This window comes from Danio rerio, chromosome 10, assembly GCF_049306965.1.
Source record: "Danio rerio strain Tuebingen ecotype United States chromosome 10, GRCz12tu, whole genome shotgun sequence".
NCBI classification, from domain to species: domain Eukaryota; kingdom Metazoa; phylum Chordata; class Actinopteri; order Cypriniformes; family Danionidae; genus Danio; species Danio rerio.
The window spans coordinates 11,414,068-11,433,133 of NC_133185.1; the positions used below are offsets into that span (position 1 = coordinate 11,414,068).

The 19,066-nt window shown below is 37.2% G+C and overlaps 1 protein-coding gene across 1 annotated transcript; it reads left to right on the forward strand.

The window, feature by feature from the left end:
• Window positions 1-3,594: 3,594 nt before the first annotated feature.
• ptgdsa (prostaglandin D2 synthase a) lies at window positions 3,595-17,179 on the forward strand. Its single transcript, NM_001199991.1, is given in 6 exon segments — window positions 3,595-3,786; window positions 7,025-7,164; window positions 8,188-8,264; window positions 8,351-8,461; window positions 16,475-16,576; window positions 16,961-17,179. Coding segments are annotated over 6 exon segments (573 nt in total). The 5' UTR covers window positions 3,595-3,702; the 3' UTR covers window positions 17,020-17,179.
• Window positions 17,180-19,066: the final 1,887 nt, after the last annotated feature.

Consider the following 19,066-nt stretch of genomic DNA (forward strand, 5'->3'; position numbering starts at 1 on the left):
AAAATTTAATTCTCATTACTTTAACAACATTAAATAATTGTCATTACCATGACACAAAGTCTCATTAGCCAAATGCCAATGGCTAAGATACAATAATCACAATAAAAATATAATTATCACAATGACAGAAAATCTAATTCACATTGGTGTATTGACAAAAAAATATAATTCTCATTACCTTAACATCATATCATTGTCATTACCATGACACAAAAATCTCATTAATCAAATGACTATGGCTAATACACAATAACATTCTCATTATCACAATGAATCTAATTGACATTGCTGTAATGACAATAAAATTTCATTCTCATTACCATAACATTAACCATTGTCATTACTGTAACAATAACCATTGTCATTACCATGACAAAAAATCATGGTAGCCAATTGACAATGAAGTCTTCTATTTACACAATAATCACAATAACTTTCATATTATTTTAATGACCGACAATCTAATTCACAAAACTCTAATGACAATAAAATTTCATTCTCATTACCGTGACAACATTAAAATAATGTCATTACCATGACACAAAAAGAGCATTAGCCAAATGACAATGGCTATTAATACTATAATGACAATAACATCCTCATTATCACAATGACAAAAAAATCACATTGCTGTAATGACAATACAATTTCATTACCTTAACAACATTAAATCATTGTCATTACCACAATGTCAAAAATGTTTTTTTACAAAATGTAGAATTTAAAACCATTATCATAGTAATTAGCATAAATCTAATTTAGCACAATGATGTAATAAAATTACTTTTTTTTATTTACACAAAATATGCTTTTAATTTCTTTTGTGATGAAGTGAGATTCACCCACACAGCTGTACATGTGATTTAGACGTCAGCTGATACTTCTAGCCAAGGGCGCAGCCGTGATGTCATTAGTTAGTCAGCCAATCAGACGCAGTTGTTTCCATCGGCACCTTTTTCGGTTTTAATTTCATCGTTCATCCTTTTCTTTCTCACTTGGATTTTTAAGAAAAACTATTTTGTAAACAAATGAAGTGTAATAATTTGTTGTGGGTTGAGCTTTGGTTGTCCGTTAAGCTTGTTGGCGTTTCTTGTTTTCGTTCTGGCCATGTGAAAGAGAGGGAAAACACATCTTATGCACTGAGTTATTTATTTTAGACACAATGTGATGTCTGAAATCTGCTTTACAGACATTTTCTTTTCTTCGTGATGATATTTTCTGAGTTTGTGTCCTATGACAGCAAAGCATTTGCTGAGGCCTCTCTTGATGATTTGTTTAGTTAAAGGACAGTACACTCCGTAATGAACAATCTTTCACATTTACTCAATAAAACAGTCCATTTAAAGTGTTATACAATGACACACATTTGCAGACACACACACAAACAAATTTCCACTCAGCTTTGTTTTAAGAGGGATTGCTGGGTTTTATTTATAATCACATTAATAATATTGTTTTCCATATAAATTCATTAGCTGTTTGAAACATGACAGCCAGTGCTGTGAATAATTTTGTATTTATTTATTTTGTTTTAAATTGTTGTGTATTTTTTTCACTGAAAAAACAATTACACTCCATTTTCTGTTTCTCGGTCTGAATGTGAACATTTCCACAGATCAGTTTGTGTGTGTGCAAGTGTGTGTCTGATTCTTCTTAAGGTGATCTTGTGTAGTAAATGCCATGTTGTTCTCATGTCTGTCCACTAGGTTGTGGTGCTCATTCCACAAATCATGCTCACAATGGCTGATTTGCCTCCAAAAACGTGTTAATTGTTAATCGTGATTTTATGAGGGATTTCAGATGTTTATTTTTAACTTAATTATTTACTTTTGTTCTTATTATTTGCTTTTTCAATAGCTTTAAAGGACCATGTTCAACCAACACAAGTTTTCTTGTTTTATTGAGCACCAAAGCCAATGAAGTCAGGTTTTGTTCAAGAGGATAACTGCGTTCTTTTTATCTTTTTTTTTTTTTTACATGATTTTGTTTTTAAATTGTACCAATGTGTCATTTTTCACAAAACTATGAAAGCTTGTTTCTGCTGCTGGTTATAAATTGAAAATATAAATAAAAATGTTAATTGTGATCTACTGTAAAAACAACCAAACGTTGCAAAAAGTATAATTGGAATTATTTGAGTTTATATCTTGTAATTTCAGACTTTTCTTCTCAGAATTGCAGTTCTTTTTTTTACAAGTGTGAATTTAGACCTATACAGTTGAAGTTAGAATTATTAGCCCCCCAACCCCAATTTCTGTTCAACAGAGTGAAGATTTATTTCAACACATTTCTAAACATAATAACTCATTTGTGATAACTGATTTATTTTATCTTTTGCCATGATGATATTAAGCTAAATTTTACCAGATATTTTTTTAAGACTATACAGCTTAAAGTCACATAAAGGCTTAACTAGGTTAATAACGTTTACTAGACAGGTTAGTGTAATTAGGCAAGTTAATGTATAACGATTGTTTGTTCTGTAGACTATTAAAAAAAATTAAAGGGGCTAATAATTTTGACCTTAAAATGGTTTTTAAAAAGTTTTAAATTTCTTTTATTCTAACTTCAACTTTATATACAAAATAATATTATATATATGAAATCTGAAATTATACATACTGCTCAAAAAATAATAATAAAGGGAACACTTAAACAACACAATGTAACTCCAAGTGTTCTCTTTTTTTATTTATTTATTTTTTGATCAGTATATATAAATCAGATTTTATTTGAAGTTTTTAACTAAAAATACAGGAAAAAAAGTCAATTTTGTAGACATAAATGTAGATTTTTTTTGTTTTTATTTTGCTCTGATGAGTTCAGTTCTCACATTTTTGACATTTACATTTGCATTTCTGAGGCAAAAACGATCTCAGTTTGACATTTTACCTGCAAATGTGAGATATAAGCTTGCTAATCATCACTTGAAATGATGAGGATATAAATTTGCCATTTCTGGGGGGAAATTTTAAAGACGGGATAATCCCAGTTGTGAGGAAAAAAGTCATAATTAAGAAATATAAACTGAAAAAAAATCTGTTTATATCTTACAATCTGTATATCCCTGAGCTCATATCTCACATTTTGCTCAAAGTTGCAGGATAAAATGTGTAATTACAAGAAAATAATCAAAGCTTTAAGATTTCAAATATCACAGTCAACTGTATTATTATTATTATTATTAATCCATGATGTAAACAAGCTTCCATAAAAGATTGATCATTAATGCAGTTCTTGTTTTGTCTATTTCTGTTCGGTACTCAGGAACAACATGCAGGGGTAGATGAGAGAAGGGTGTGTGTGTGTGTGTGCGTGCGTGTACTTGTGTGTGTTTATGTAGAGGAGGTGTGTGAGGTGTGCCGCGTCACACTGAAGTCCTCTTGTATGAAAGACTAGCTGTAAATCATGCTCTTTCAAAACAATGGTATCCATGAATCAATATTAATAAAAAAATAAATAAAAATCTTTGAATTCTCGGATCTTCATTCCTCTTTACTGCATCTTGAATCAAACATAATGTTGTGGACAAGCAAGAAACTGAGCTGGAAATTGTGATGAGTTTTAGTACCTTGAATGGTCTCTCTGTTAGATGTGTTCTTGCAGGCGATTGGCTGGATTGCTAAGGAGGCGGAGTCGACGTGGCTGGCAGACCCAGAGTAGTCCACAATCCCTGGCTGTGTTGGTCTCTACAACGTAACTATGAAGGTCACCATCTTTTTGCTGATGATTCTGAAAGAAGTCCATGCCAATGTCCAACCGCAGAAAAACTTTGATCTTCAGAGGGTAAGAACAGTATTTTGGAGACTACAGCTTTATAAAAAGATCTTCAGGTGTTTTTATTTATAAGACTGGTAGTAAAAACACATGTAGCTTGAAAAGTGAGTATATATTTTGTCTGATTATAAGAAGTAGTTTTCCCAAAGTCAAAGATCTGTCAGCGTTTACTAAAACTATTTCTGTCATCTGTTGAACGCAAAAGAAGATATTTAGAAGAATGTTGGAAACTGTTAGTTACTGTTTCCTAATTTTTTTTAAATATCTTCCTACTTTTTCAACAGGAAGAAAATAAACCACTTGATGTGAATAAATGTTTAGTACAGTTTCATGTTTGTGTGAACTGTCCCTTTAAACTAAAAGCTGAATGGTGTTTTATATGACATTAGTTAGATATTAAAGATGTTTGTGATTTTAACACTAACATTGACACACTGTTAGTTTGCGTTGAGATTATACACTGTAAAAAATATCCATAATTATTTTGGGGACTCAATGTTTATATTTGTTATTTTTCCTTGACTAATTATACTTTTGAATTGCATTATGGGACCTTGATCTTTATTCTGACAACTTTTAATCTCGAAAAGATTAAAATTACAGTTATATATTGTCAGTGTTGGTGTTGTATGTATGTAGTAATAAACGTCCTGTACGTTTTCTGTTTACTAACTTATTTCTCTATAATTGAACAGTTCAGTTGCAATTTATTTATTATTTTTTTGTCATTATAGTCCAATAACTCAAGAATTAGAATTTTTAGCATCAAAATTCGACATTGCAGAGATTAAGGTCCCATAATGTAATTTAAAATCGTTAATAAATGGACAACACTTGTGAATTACAAAATACAAACAAAATATAACAGATATTTTTACAGTGTAGTAATGGACTAGATAGCAGCTTGAGGGAACGACATCAGAGATTACATTAACAGTAGAGACAGAGCCAACAAACAGAGCTCAGGCCAAGGGTCACTCATTCAGTGTTGCAACAAGAAACGCCTGATTTCTGGATATTGAGACATTTTATAAAGGGGTCTTGTTATGCCCTTTCTAAAATAGTAAAATTCATAGTATGTGTCTAAAAATAGGCTAATGGGCTACTTCTCCCCAACCACTTTAAAGGAGGTAGCAGAGCATTCACAGTTTGTACTTTGGTTAGTTCAGGAACTTTCATGTATATATTTTTTCATGTAAACAGAAAATGTAGATGTATTTTAGAGCCTGATATGCTGTTTGTTTTATGAGCACACATTGGATTTAAACACAGATATAAAACTAGAGGGATAATTAAACAACTAAATATTGATCTAAAAAAAAACTTTTGAAAAGGCATTTTAAAGTGCTTTTTTTATTATTACAACATATCGTTATTGACTCTGCATGAACTACAAAAAAGAACATTTGTGAAAACAGTGACATCACGGATGTCTACTACTATGTTAACTCTAAAATCCTGCATGAGAACACAATGAATTTAATATTTAATTTATCCAAAATTCAATTCAATTTAATGTTGGACGAACAAAAATATCTTGGTTGGAAAAGTTGGAAAATATTTTTATCTTTAATATTAATATTTATATCTTTTATATTGACTAGAAGGTATGTGTTGTTTAATTGTATTTTATAGTAAAGTTTAGAATTTGTAGATATCTTGCTATTTTAGTTTTTTTTATATATATATATTTTTTTTTTTTCTGTGCTCGACGATTGGGTTGTCGTGGTCATAACCTTCCACCACCACCCTTTCCACAATGCACTGGCCCCTTATGGCTCCCCCTGCAGGTGGTGGGCCTGTCAATGAATCTGTCCGTTGTGGTAAAGAAGCAGCTGAGTCGAAAGGCAAAGCTCTCGATTTACCAGTCAATTTATGTTTCTACTCTCACCTATGGTCATGAGATTTGGGTCATGACCAAAAGGACAAGATCTTGAATACAAGCAGCCAAGATTAGTTTTCTTCGCAGGGTGGCAGGGAACACCCTTATAGATAGGGTGAGGAGCTCTGTCACCTGGGAGGAGCTTGGAGTAGAGCCGTTGTTCCTCCACATCGAGAGAAGTCCGCTAAAATGGCTCAGGCATCTGTTTCAGATGCCTCCTGGACGCCTACCTAGAGAAGTTTTTCAGGCATGCCACCAGGAGGAGGCCTCGAGAAAGACCCAAGACACACAGGAGGGACTATGTCTCTTGGCTGGCCTGGGAACACCTCGGGATCTCTCCAGAGGTGCTGGAGGAAGTGTTTGGGGAGAGGGAAGTCTGGGGTTCTCTCCTAAGACCGCTGCCCCCCTGACCCGGCCCGAGAGAAGCAGACGAAAATGAGATGAGATATTTATTTATTTAAGCCCAATAACATGGAACTACAAAATGAAAATTATCCATTGAAAATTTCTGGACCTTGTGCCTTTTCTACATAAACTAATATACTTTGGGCTTAATTAAAGGGCCCCTATACCCTTTTTACGAGATGTACAATAAGTCTTTGGTACAGTATCTGCAGAATGTGTCAGTGAAGATTCAGCTCAAAATATCCATAAGACCACAAATAAAATGTTGATTTGTTTGAGTCAGATGGAATCTTAGCTGTTTTAGCACCTGTGCCTTTAAATGCAAATGAGCCTGATCTCCCAACCCACTCATCAAGCATGTCAGGTAAACACAGCACACATGGATAGCAATGCACCAAATGTGGAAAGATGCAATTGGAGCAAACTTCCACACATTCGTCACATATTTCGGGTCATTCGCACACGGGACGGTAATCCCCTCTCTGTTCTCACAATTGCATTAACCTACTGTATATGCTATTTACTCGTGCAAATACTTAACACCCCATTTGGTGTGGACCCAGCATCAATGTGTGATTAACGCCACCTGTTAGGCATGTGGACTGAGATTATTTTTAAAGGAAAGTTTGTAAAAAATACCCATGTACGTGTGGACATGCTCATCTACTTGTGGCAAATGGGACAAAAACTGTTGTTTTGCAGTGACACCAACAACCAAAAGCCTTGAAGTGACTGTGTTGTGTAACATTGAAGATATTTTTAATTCTCAAACAACAAAGTTATGCTCTAAATGAAGCTGTATGTATAAAAAAGCATAAAAGGACTCGTGAATAAGGAGAACAGAACATAACCAGCTTCTTTATCTGATACTGTTTGGACATTGTCATCCAAAACATTCTTGTCAAACATAGTCTTGAGATGTGACATCGGTGTGCAGTAAGCTGTGATGTGTTTGTTCAGTTTGCAGGGAGGTGGTATCGGATCGGTCTGGCCTACGATTCTCCAGGTTTTGTGCCACACAGAAGCAAAGTCACCATCTCTATGGGCACGGTGGAGCCACAGGACAACGGGAACGTCAACATGACCATGTGGAGTTTAACGTGAGCAAGACTCATTCACATTTAGGAGTGTTTTCTATCAATTCCACCCTCGTACCTCATAGTTTGTGTTTTATTAGCCATCATATTGTATTATATTACATTATGTAAAGAATAATTGACATGGCTGTTGAATTATTCAGAAAAAATCCATACCCGAGGTGGTGGAAAGGTCATTTAGGGTGCAAGTCATTTATAATATATGAATAAAGGTCAACAGTGACTTCATTTTCGGTAAACAGCAGACTTCATTTTCGGTAACACTTTAGCTTAGGTCACAATTCATGCTATGAACTATTAATAACTGAAGATTATTAAGATTTTAACAGTTTATTAGTGGTTATAAAGTATGATTTGCATTAATAATCCTACCAATAACCTACACCCAACTTCTACCTTTTTATTAATAAATTGCTAAGTAATAGTTTTTTAAGCTAGTAGCTAATGGTTTGTAAATATCGTGAATTGTGACAAACCAAAGAGTTACCCTTTATATATATATATATATATATATATATATATATATATATATATATATATATATATATATATATATATATATAACATGGCAATTTATCAGGAAGTGACGATTTTGTTCCTTGCAAATGTTTTATGTTATGTGATGTTCCCGTTTTGCGCATCAGTGTAATTCTCATATTTTGATGTAAACATTTTGTTTAGATGTTCCATTTCAAAACATTGCTCAGGTTCTTGTCCTCATACCATACTATACTAGTTTCTCACACATCTTAGCAATAGCCTTTTGTTTTTGATTTTTGATTTATTTATTTTTTTTATTTTTATTTTTTTGGGGGGGGGCTTTCAAAAAATAAACTAAATTATTCAGTGTAATGATATAAAACTGAAATAAACCACGTGGCTGTGCATTTATTTTATACGCACATTAGAATGTTAATCAGCCAATCAGAATCATGCATTTGTCATTCACGTAGTATACGTTATTAAATATTATATTCTGATATTATATGATGATAATGATTATTTCATTTGTGTTATTTTATGCAGTTCGTCTGGTTGTAAGCAAAAGATCTACATTTATGAGAAGACGTCAGTGTCCGGCGTATTTAACTACTACAGCACTCGTGAGTCCACAGAACATATGAGACATTGTAACACAAATACGCATGAAAACAGAACAATACAGTTTAGTTTCTGTTGTAATTTGAAGGTCATAGAAGGATGAAAGATGTTACTGTGGTGGAGACAAACTACAGTGAATACGCCATGGTCGTCAAACACAAGAAGATGAACAAGGAATACACACAAGTGTCCCTTTATGGTGAGACTGTAATAAATACCATAGAGCACCACTATGGAGCATCACACTTTACATCAATAATTTAGTGGCTCACTCAATAAATCTTTACTTGTTTCATTATTGGATGAATCAGCATTTTTAACTTATCTCTTGAACTCATGTGAAGTGTACTCAAGTGTATTAATGAACTGTTCTACAGTAGCCTTGCGTGTATTTCTGAACTGTATTTTACACAACCCTCAATCAGAAATAGTTGGGACAGTATGACAAAAAAGAAAGTAGCGATTTTCAAATTTACTTTGGCTTGTATTTCATTGCAGACAATATGAACAAAACATATTAAATGTTTTGTCTGGTCAACTTCATTTCATTTATAAATATACATCCTATCCTGTCATTCAGACCTGCAAAACTGAACCGGAGCAGTTTAGGGCTAGTAATTAGGTTAATTGGTTAAATAATGATGTGATTTGAAACAGGTGATGTCAACATGAGATTGTATGTATGTTTTTGTACAAAAACAGCATCCAAGAAAGGCCTAGTCCTTTAGGAGCAAGAATGGGCGAGGATTGCCGATTTGCCAACAACATGAGAAAATGATTGAAATTTTACAAAGAATGTTCCTCAAAGAAAGATAGGAAGGCACTTGGATATTTCACCTTTAACACCGTATAACATCATTAAAAGATTCAAGGAATCTTTAGGAATTTCAGTTTGTAAAGGACAAGGGTGCAAGCCTAAGCTGAACTATCGGGATCTCCGATCCCTCAGGTGGCATTGCATCCTCATTTATCTATAATATAAGCGATTTCACCACATGCGCTAAGGCAAGGTTTTTCAAAGTCTAAGACAGTGGGCCTCCCTTTTGACACAACTTATCTATTGGCGCTTCCCTCCTCCCAAACACGCACGCACACACACACACACACACACACACACACACACACACACACACACACACACACATATATATATATATACAGTATATATTTGACACAGACAGATGTCAGACTGTTAACTTACTTTTATCATCATTTGCATAAAAGTGCAATTATTTACAGAGTAATAACAAGTATTTTAATATGACGTTTTTAAAACTAGGATGATTGTTCAATATGAATAGAACAAATCCAAGAACTGGTCATCCCAGTCAAAACAGTCGAAGTGTAGCGGGTCTCATGCTGTCTTTAGCCAAAATATCTTGACAAACCACACATAAAGGTCGTGGTTCCTCAGCTGGTCCTGTCCACGTAAATCCTAAACTCAAATACTGATCATCATATCGTCGTCTTTTGGGTTTAAGCCCTGAATCTGAAGGCTTTGAATCGGGGGGGTCTCAGGAACCGATCCATTGTGTTAGCAGGCATATACCTGTATTGGCGGGCTTGCCAAACAGAAACGAATTCACAGCTATGGCCTTCTGGGTAAAAAAGGTTTTCTTATGTTTGACGTATTATTTTTTCAGCTTTGTTTAATTAAGACGTTTAAATATAATAAAAAATTCATATAATAATTAAACTTAATAATTATATTTTTTTATTATATAATATTTTTTCCCGTGCCTCCCCTGACATGCTCTGGCGCCCGTCAGGGGAGGCGCGCCTCACACTTTGAAAACCCCTGCGCTAAGGACTACTTTGGCAAACCTTTGTCATGTACCACAATATATAGCTACATCCACAAATGCCAGTGAAAATTGTATTGTGCCAAAAAGAAGCCCTATAGTAACAGTGTCCAGAAGCAGCATTAAGTTATCTGGGCTCAAAGGCATGAGGGATGGACCATCAAACAGTGGAAGCATACTGTGGTTGTCAGGATCGGGGATAGAACCCGGGTCTCTGGCATGAGAGGTGAATGACTTCCCTACTGAGCTACTGGGAGATGAAGAACCCAGACGAAGAAAGGCAACTTGCTTCTCAGTGGAAATTTATTATTAACAAAAAATCTTCAATAAGAGATAAAAGTAAAGTGAGGCAAAAACAGAGTCCTCCAATATCCAAAAATACAAAACTCAAAAAGTAGGCAAAAAACACCTGAACAGTTGAACTCAACAAACACAAAAGATATAAGTCATTAAAGAGCTTAGAGTTATAATTAAGAGGCTTTACAAAAAGTAACTCACAGTGGTTGACAGGCTTGAATCCACAATAACTGAGCAAAGAACAGATGAAACTGAGGCTACTTAAATACAAGAAACTAAACAAGGCACATGTGAAATCAATGACAATGATTACGGATACCAAATAGAAAACTACTAAATGACGACATCTAGTGGACAAAAAAAAGCATTACAGGAAAAGCTAAAATGACAAAGGGCAAAACCCTGACAGGGCCCCCCCCTCTAGGAACGGCTCCTGACGTTCTTGCCTAGGGACTTGACTTGTGGGACTTGTGAAAGTCTTGAATTAACTTAGGGTCCAAAATGTCCTTGGCAGGAACCCAGGAACGCTCCTCAGGGCCGTAACCTTCCCAGTCTACAAGATACTGCCGGGTTCTACGAACTTGGCGTACATCCAGAATCCGGCGGACTGTGTAGACTGGTTGGCCTCCAAAAGAACGAGGAGGGGGAGGTTTATCTGTCACAGAGAAAGGAGAAGAAAGAACTGGTTTAAGTAATGACACATGAAAGGTAGGGTTTATTTTTAAGGATTTTGGTAAGTATAGTTTATAAGTGACTGGGTTTACTTTCCTGGCAATTTTAAAAGGGCCGATGAACTTTTGGGAAAGTTTTCTTGAATCCACTCGAAGGGGAATATTCCTGGTTGACAGCCAAACTCTTTGGCCAGGACGAAGAGTTGGAGCTGGCCTGCGTCTGCGGTTAGCCTGATGTTTGTATTGTTGAGAAACCTTGAGGAGCTTAAGACGGGCCTTTCTCCAGGTTTGACGACAGCGTCTAACGAACTGGAGAGCTGAGGGAACTGCAACTTCAACTTCCTGTTCAGGAAATAGTGGCGGGGGAAAACCAAATTGGCACTCGAAAGGGGACATACCAGTTGCCGAAGAACGGAGGGTGTTATGCGCATATTCGGCCCATATGATGAAGCGAGACCATGCAGTAGGGTTATTAGCAGCCATACATCTCAGGGTGGTCTCAAGGTCCTGATTAAGTCTCTCAGTTTGACCATTCGACTCAGGGTGGAAACCTGAGGATAGACTTGCAGTGGCCCCTATGGATTGACAAAAGGCTTGCCAGAATCTGGAGGAGAATTGGGGTCCTCGATCAGAGACAACATCCAGGGGAATACCAAAGACTCGAAACACATGGTTGATGACTAATTCAGCTGTCTCTTTAGCAGTGGGGAGTTTGGACAGGGGAATGAATCTTGCAGCTTTGGAAAATCTGTCCACGATGACTAATATAGTGGTGTTTCCCTGGGATGAAGGAAGTCCTGTGATAAAGTCCATGGATATATGTGACCAGGGCCTGTGGGGTATGGAAAGTGGATGCAGAAGTCCCTGAGGTGCACAATGGGAACTTTTGTTCTGGTTGCAGGTGGGGCATGCTTTGACGTACATGGTGACATCTCTTTTAATGGTTGGCCACCAGAACCGTCTCTGCAGAAACTCGAGAGTGCGGACAGACCCTGGGTGGCAAGTAAGTTGGGATGAATGTCCCCATTGGAGGACTTTGGAGCGAACAACTTTGGGGACATACAGACTGTCCGTAGGACCTCCACCTGGGTCGGGATCTTTAGTTTGGGCTTTCCTTACAAGACCCTCCAGATCCCACCTAATGGGGGCAATGATCTTAGAGCTGGGGACAATAGATTTCTTGCAGTCTTCAATAATGGATTTTGCATATGCTCGGGACAAGGCGTCTGGTTTTAGGTTTTTTGAACCAGGGCGGTAGGTGAGAGTAAAATGAAAACGGTTGAAAAATAAGGACCACCTGGCTTGTCGGGGGTTGAGTCGCTTCGCCTGCTGAACATATTCAAGATTTTTATGGTCAGTGAGAACTTGAAAGGGGTGTTTGGCTCCCTCAAGCCAGTGTCTCCATTCCTCGAGAGCTAGCTTCACTGCCAGTAACTCCCTATCACCCACGTGGTAGTTTCTCTCAGTGGGAGTTAAACGATGAGAGAGGAATGCGCATGGGTGAAGTTTGTTATCCTCACCTCTCTGAGACAACACTGCTCCAATGCCCACATCGGAAGCATCAACCTCCACTATGAAAGGTTTGTCAGGGTTCGGAATGAGGAGGATAGGGGCTGATGTGAAGCGCTTTTTTAGCTTGATAAAAGCCTCTTCAGCTTCGGGTCCCCAATGAAACCCAGCACCATTCTCCTTGGTGAGGGCGGATAATGGGGCTGCCACAGTGCTGAAATTCAGAATGAATTTCCTATAAAAATTGGCAAAACCAAGGAATCGTTGCACCTCTTTGACCGATGAGGGGAAAGGCCAGTCCACCATAGCTTGGATCTTTTGCGGATCCATCTGGATTTGTCCGGGCTTGATGACAAATCCAAGGAATTTGACTTGGGTTACATGGAACTGGCATTTCTCGGGTTTAACATATAGGTGGTTATTAAGAAGACGTTGGAGGACCTTGCGGACGTGAAATATATGTTCTTGGAGGGAGCTTGAGAAAATAAGGATGTCATCTAGGTAGACAAATACAAACTTATTCAGCATGTCTCGAAGAACATCATTGATGAGGGCTTGAAACACTGCAGGAGCATTGGTAAGACCAAAGGGCATCACTAGATATTCATAGTGCCCTGTGGGCGTGTTCAAAGCGGTCTTCCACTCATCTCCCTGTTTGATGCGCACAAGGTGGTAAGCATTGCGCAGATCAAGTTTAGTAAAAATAGAAGCCTCTTGTAGGAGCTCAAAAGCAGTGGACATGAGTGGCAAGGGATAGCGGTTGCGGATGGTGATTTTATTAAGCCCCCTGTAATCTATGCATGGGCGCAGACCACCATCCTTTTTTCCAACAAAGAAAAACCCTGCGCCTGCAGGAGAGGTGGATTGTCGGATGATTCCTGCTGCGAGGGATTCCTCGATATAACTTTCCATGGCAGTACGCTCAGGAAGGGACAAGGAAAAAATACTGCCTCTTGGGGGGCAGGAGTCTGGAAGTAGCTCGATGGCGCAATCATATGGACGGTGGGGCGGTAAGGAGGTAGCTCTCTTCTTGCTGAAGACAGCTTTGAGGTGGTGGTACTGGGCTGGAACTTGGGACAGATCCACGGGTTCTCGAGACTCGAAAATGGGGTTCAGAGGTTTCAGATTCAGACAGGTGTTTTGACAGGTAGGACTCCAGGCCAGAAGGGTTCCACTTACCCAGTCAATGTGGGGGTTATGCTGCAAAAGCCAGGGATGTCCGAGGATAACAGGAAACTCAGGTGACTGTATGAGGTGGAAACAGAGCTTCTCTTCATGTTGGTAGATGGAAAGAGACAAGTGAGAAGTAAGGTGAGTAACCTCTCCTGGAGCTAATGGTCTGCCATCCAGTGCTGTGACTGACAGTGGTTCCGGAAGAGAGTCAATGGGAATATTGAGGTCTTTTGCCAGGGTGATGTCCATGAAGTTTCCTGCAGCACCAGAGTCAATAAAAGCTTGAAGTTGGGATCTTTGGTCTGCCCAAGTGAGGGTGATGGGGAGGAACAAACCACATTTGGAAGGTGAGGTGCTGTAGGTAACTCCCGTTACAGTCCTTCCCTGCCTGTACGGGACTGAGCGTTTCCCGAAAGCTGGGGACAGGTGGAGCGAAAATGATCAGACAGACCACAATAGAGGCAACACCGCTCTCTCATGCGGCGGTCCCTCTCCGTAGGAGAAAGGCGAGTTCTGCCCAACTGCATTGGCTCGGGATTGTCTTGGTGTAACAGTACTGGGGAAGAGGAGGTTGGAGTGAACCCTTCGGTGGAAACAGTGGAGCGATACAGATGTCTCTCCCTCAGTCGATTATCCAGTTTAATTGCTTGGTCTATTAGGGACTCGAGATCTAGGGCAGGTTCCCTGGTAGCCAAATCATCTTGAATAATCTCAGATAACCCGTTCTGAAAGCAGACCATAAGAGCTTCATCATTCCAGCCACTCCCTGCAGCCACTGTTCGAAATTGAATAGCATATTCCGCCACACTGCCAGTCCCTTGTCGAAGGGTGAGGAGTTTTTTAGAGGCTTGCCGGTCACTAAGGGGATGGTCAAAGACTCGCTTAAACTCTTGTTCAAACGCCATGTAGCTTGAGCAAAAGGGTGATTTAGCCTTCCATACTGCAGTGGCCCAGGAAAGGGCCTTACCGGACAACAGGGTGATCACATAGGCAATTTGGGCCTGATCTGATGGAAAAGATGATGGCTGCAATTCAAAGGTGAGAGAACATTGGGTTAGGAAACCATCACACGCACTAGGATCACCTGAAAAGTGTCGTGGTGGAGGTAGACGAGGTTCCATCATGGGAGAGGGTGCTCGAGATTCTGACATAGGTGCTGGGGTGGTAACGGAGGCTGGAGTTGTGCAGGTTGGCAATCTGTCAAAAAGTTGGCGAACAGTAGTCATTAGTTCAGAAAGTACCTGAGAGTGTTTGGCCATCAGGGCCTCTTGCTGTACTAGGACATTCTCATGGCGTTGGACGGTTGACCCATGTTGAGCCACTGTGGCAAGTAGCTCCTGAGAACTGGGGCATTCTGGCTCCATGTTGTAGGCTCAGTTATTCTGTCAGGATCGGGGATAGAACCCGGGTCTCTGGCATGAGAGGTGAATGACTTCCCTACTGAGCTACTGGGAGATGAAGAACCCAGACGAAGAAAGGCAACTTGCTTCTCAGTGGAAATTTATTATTAACAAAAAATCTTCAATAAGAGATAAAAGTAAAGTGAGGCAAAAACAGAGTCCTCCAATATCCAAAAATACAAAACTCAAAAAGTAGGCAAAAAACACCTGAACAGTTGAACTCAACAAACACAAAAGATATAAGTCATTAAAGAGCTTAGAGTTATAATTAAGAGGCTTTACAAAAAGTAACTCACAGTGGTTGACAGGCTTGAATCCACAATAACTGAGCAAAGAACAGATGAAACTGAGGCTACTTAAATACAAGAAACTAAACAAGGCACATGTGAAATCAATGACAATGATTACGGATACCAAATAGAAAACTACTAAATGACGACATCTAGTGGACAAAAAAAAGCATTACAGGAAAAGCTAAAATGACAAAGGGCAAAACCCTGACAGTGGTCAGATGAATCAGTATTTCAGTTTTTTTTGGGGGAGAAATTGATGCTCTGTGAACACTGGACAAAAGAAGAAAATGATCATCCAGACTTTCACCGGCAACAAGTCTAAAAGCCAGGGTCTGTCATGCTATTGGGTTTGTTTCAGTGCCCTTGGTAATTTGCACAAAGGTAATTTGCACTTTTGTGATGACACTGTTAATGCTGAAAAGTACATAGAGATTTTTGTGCACAGTATGCTGCCTTTTCAGGAATGCCCATGAATATGTCAACAAGACAATGCAAAACCGCATTCTGCACACATTATAGAGTCCTGGCTGCGGATACAGGTACTTGACTGGCCTACCTGCAGTCCTGAACTGTCTCCGATAGAGAATGTCTGGCGCATTTTGAAGCACAAAATGTGACAACAAAAACCCTGTACTGTTGCCCACCTCAAGAAGGAAGAATGGGAAAAATTTACACCTGAAACACTTCATCACTTGGTGTCTTCAGTCCCTAAATGAGTGTTGTGAAAAGGGATGACAGCGTTACAAAGTGGTAAATGTTTTACTGTTTAACTTTTTTTAAAATGTGTTGGAAATTGGAACATGTGTTCATTTAGAAAAAAAATCATGAGAAACAAATGTACTGTTTTATTGTGTGCAATGAAATATAAGTCAAAGTAACTTTAGAAATCACTTCTTCCTTTTTTTTCTTTTTTTTGTTGCGTTTTCATCAAAACATTTTCTGATTTGGGGTTGTAGTAAACATATTTTTGAACTGTGTTTTTTAGTACATTTAGGTGTATTTCTGAACTGTTTTATAGTAAACTCAAGTGTACTTCTGACTTTGCTCTGTCTTTAATATGATTTTAGGTCGTGCTAAGAAGCTGAAGGCTGATTTGATGGAGAAGTTCAGAGCGTATGCAACAGCTCTTGGATTCTCTAAAGAGTCCATACTGACTCCACCAGCTGCCAGTAAACCAGCCAAGGCTATTTGTTTTACTTTTATCTGAACCACTTACAATGTATATATATACTATATATACTATACATCTATATATATATATATATATATATATATATATATATATATATATATGTACTTTTTGTTCATACAGTAGATGCCAATAGTAACTTTTTCCAAAAAGTCTTTAGAATATTTTGTTTTGTGTTTAACAAGAAATAAAAAATGTTTAGAACTTGAATGTGAGTAAATGGTGAGAAATTTTAAATTTTAGGGTTATCTGTTCCTTTAAATTGAGATCACAAACATTTGAATGCTTGTTTATTGACTAGCGTTGTTGTAATTTCAACAAACTTCTCACTGAATTTCTAAAGTTTGTTTATTTTCTTTTTTAGGAAACTGTCCTCCTAAAGAAGCAAGCCAGAGTTTCATTCAAGTAAAAGCTGGTTATTAACTACATGGTTTTTATCGACCATCCTTTTTTTTTACTTGTTTTGTCTTTATTCTTTATCTCCTGAAAAGCATGAGAAATACAAGTTCATTTGTAAATATGTGGAAAGGTTAATGTGCAGTACATTGATCGTTTTTGAAAGCAGACTCTGGGCTTTTTCAGAAAAAATGGCAACTGATTTTTAATTGATTGTACCTGAAAAATAATCCTCATTCTGTGTGCTTTTTTGTGTCATATGTTCAATAACTGTAGATAAAAATACTGTAATGTATGGCATTTCAAAAAATGAAATGTTTTAGTTTTTAGTAGTTGTAAATAAAACTAACTTTATGAGGGTATAGTTTTATGGTATTGCTTAGCTTTGTCAAAAAGTTTATTTTATATTCACTCACTTAAATAAAGAGAGAAAAGGATACTTGGGGTTGTTAAAAAGGTACATTCACTAAAGAGCATATAAAAATGTACTAAAGTTTCAATGTTTGATTAAATGCAAACAAATCTTTGTGCTTATATTCTGATTTTGCATGATGATTTTGGCAGCTCCTGATGTCACGGCATTGACTTACTTTTCAAAATGACTTCTAAAGCATAAGTGCTCTTGGAAACAGGGCTGGCTGGTTTATCTGTTTTTCATAGCATCAAAATATGACTATTTATGAAGACTAATAATTATAAAATTCGTACAGAGTTAAATACTGTGATGACAATTTGCAATTAGCATTGCATTATGAAAACATAATTTTCATGAAAATTCTCAAGAGAGCTCAAAGGAAATATAAAATAAATGACATATTAAGTATTTATGTGTCAACATAATCAGCTAATGTCTGCATGCCTTTCTCCATATTAGTTATTTCTATTAATGTTGTGCATTTTATTTGTTTTTTTACTCTCATTTCAGAAATAAGCACCATCCGGCTCATTAAAATACTATAGTAGTAATTTATAGTATTTTACTTTTTGAACTATAGTGAAGTCCTTTTAGAAATAATGTGTTAGGTACTTCTGTATTTGCTTTGGTAATACAACTATAATACAAACCAATAAACCAATAGGTTTCATTCATTTATTCATTTTCTTTTTTGCTTATGTAACCCAGATCAATAATCTATCTTACATGACTGCTTAATTTATTTATTTACTGGTTTTAATAATAATACTTAAGAAGAAATAGAAATTTAAAGATTGATTGCTATGCAAGTAAAAAGATAGGAAGAAAAAGAATAAAACTCCCGAGAGACTTTTAACTTGAAGTCGGAAGTTACCCGGAAGTTAGCTCCGCCCCTGTTGAGCGCGCGCACAGCCAGACAGAGAGCGAGAGAACGCGATTGAACTTGAACGAGAGAGCGCGAGCTTAATAGATGTACACGGCTTAATAATCCAGCGATTATTAACAAATAACTTCATATTTATTTGATACTGTAAGAAACTAACAGTAAGGCTTGACAGTTTGAGACCTAGAAACTGACAAAAGTGAGAGGAGACCTGACGAATCTATTAGACTTTAACATCTATTCCCTCAGAGAGCTGCTATTCCTTTTTTCCCTCTTTCATTATCATCTACTTTCTTCTTGGTAAGTTCTGATTCTTTGCAAGATATGTATATTATTATTTTGAGTTCATATACTGTGAATTGTGATTAAAAACATTCAGAACATAAGTTATTTAAAAGTTTAAAAGCTTTAACTCTGTGAAATGTGAAGCAATGAGTGTGAAATGTGTGTATATAATTATTTAGAGGTTTGTGATGTGTTCTAGTTGAAAAGTTTTATTGTTGAAAATGATTATCCAGTGAAATGTGTATTAGATGGATGCTAGCTTTGCTAACTATGTACATAGACCACAATGTATTACATGAGCACATGGTGACTTAGCATATATGTTTTGTGTCTGTGTGTGTGTGTTAATAATTTAGACACACAATTCATATTAGGTTTAAGATGATTTATTCGGACAAATGAAAATAATGCTTTATTCGGCTTTGTTGTTTCAAGGCCGGGTTTTTTGGTTTGTTTTTTTTTTTTTTTCTCCACTTTGAAGATTCAAGAGA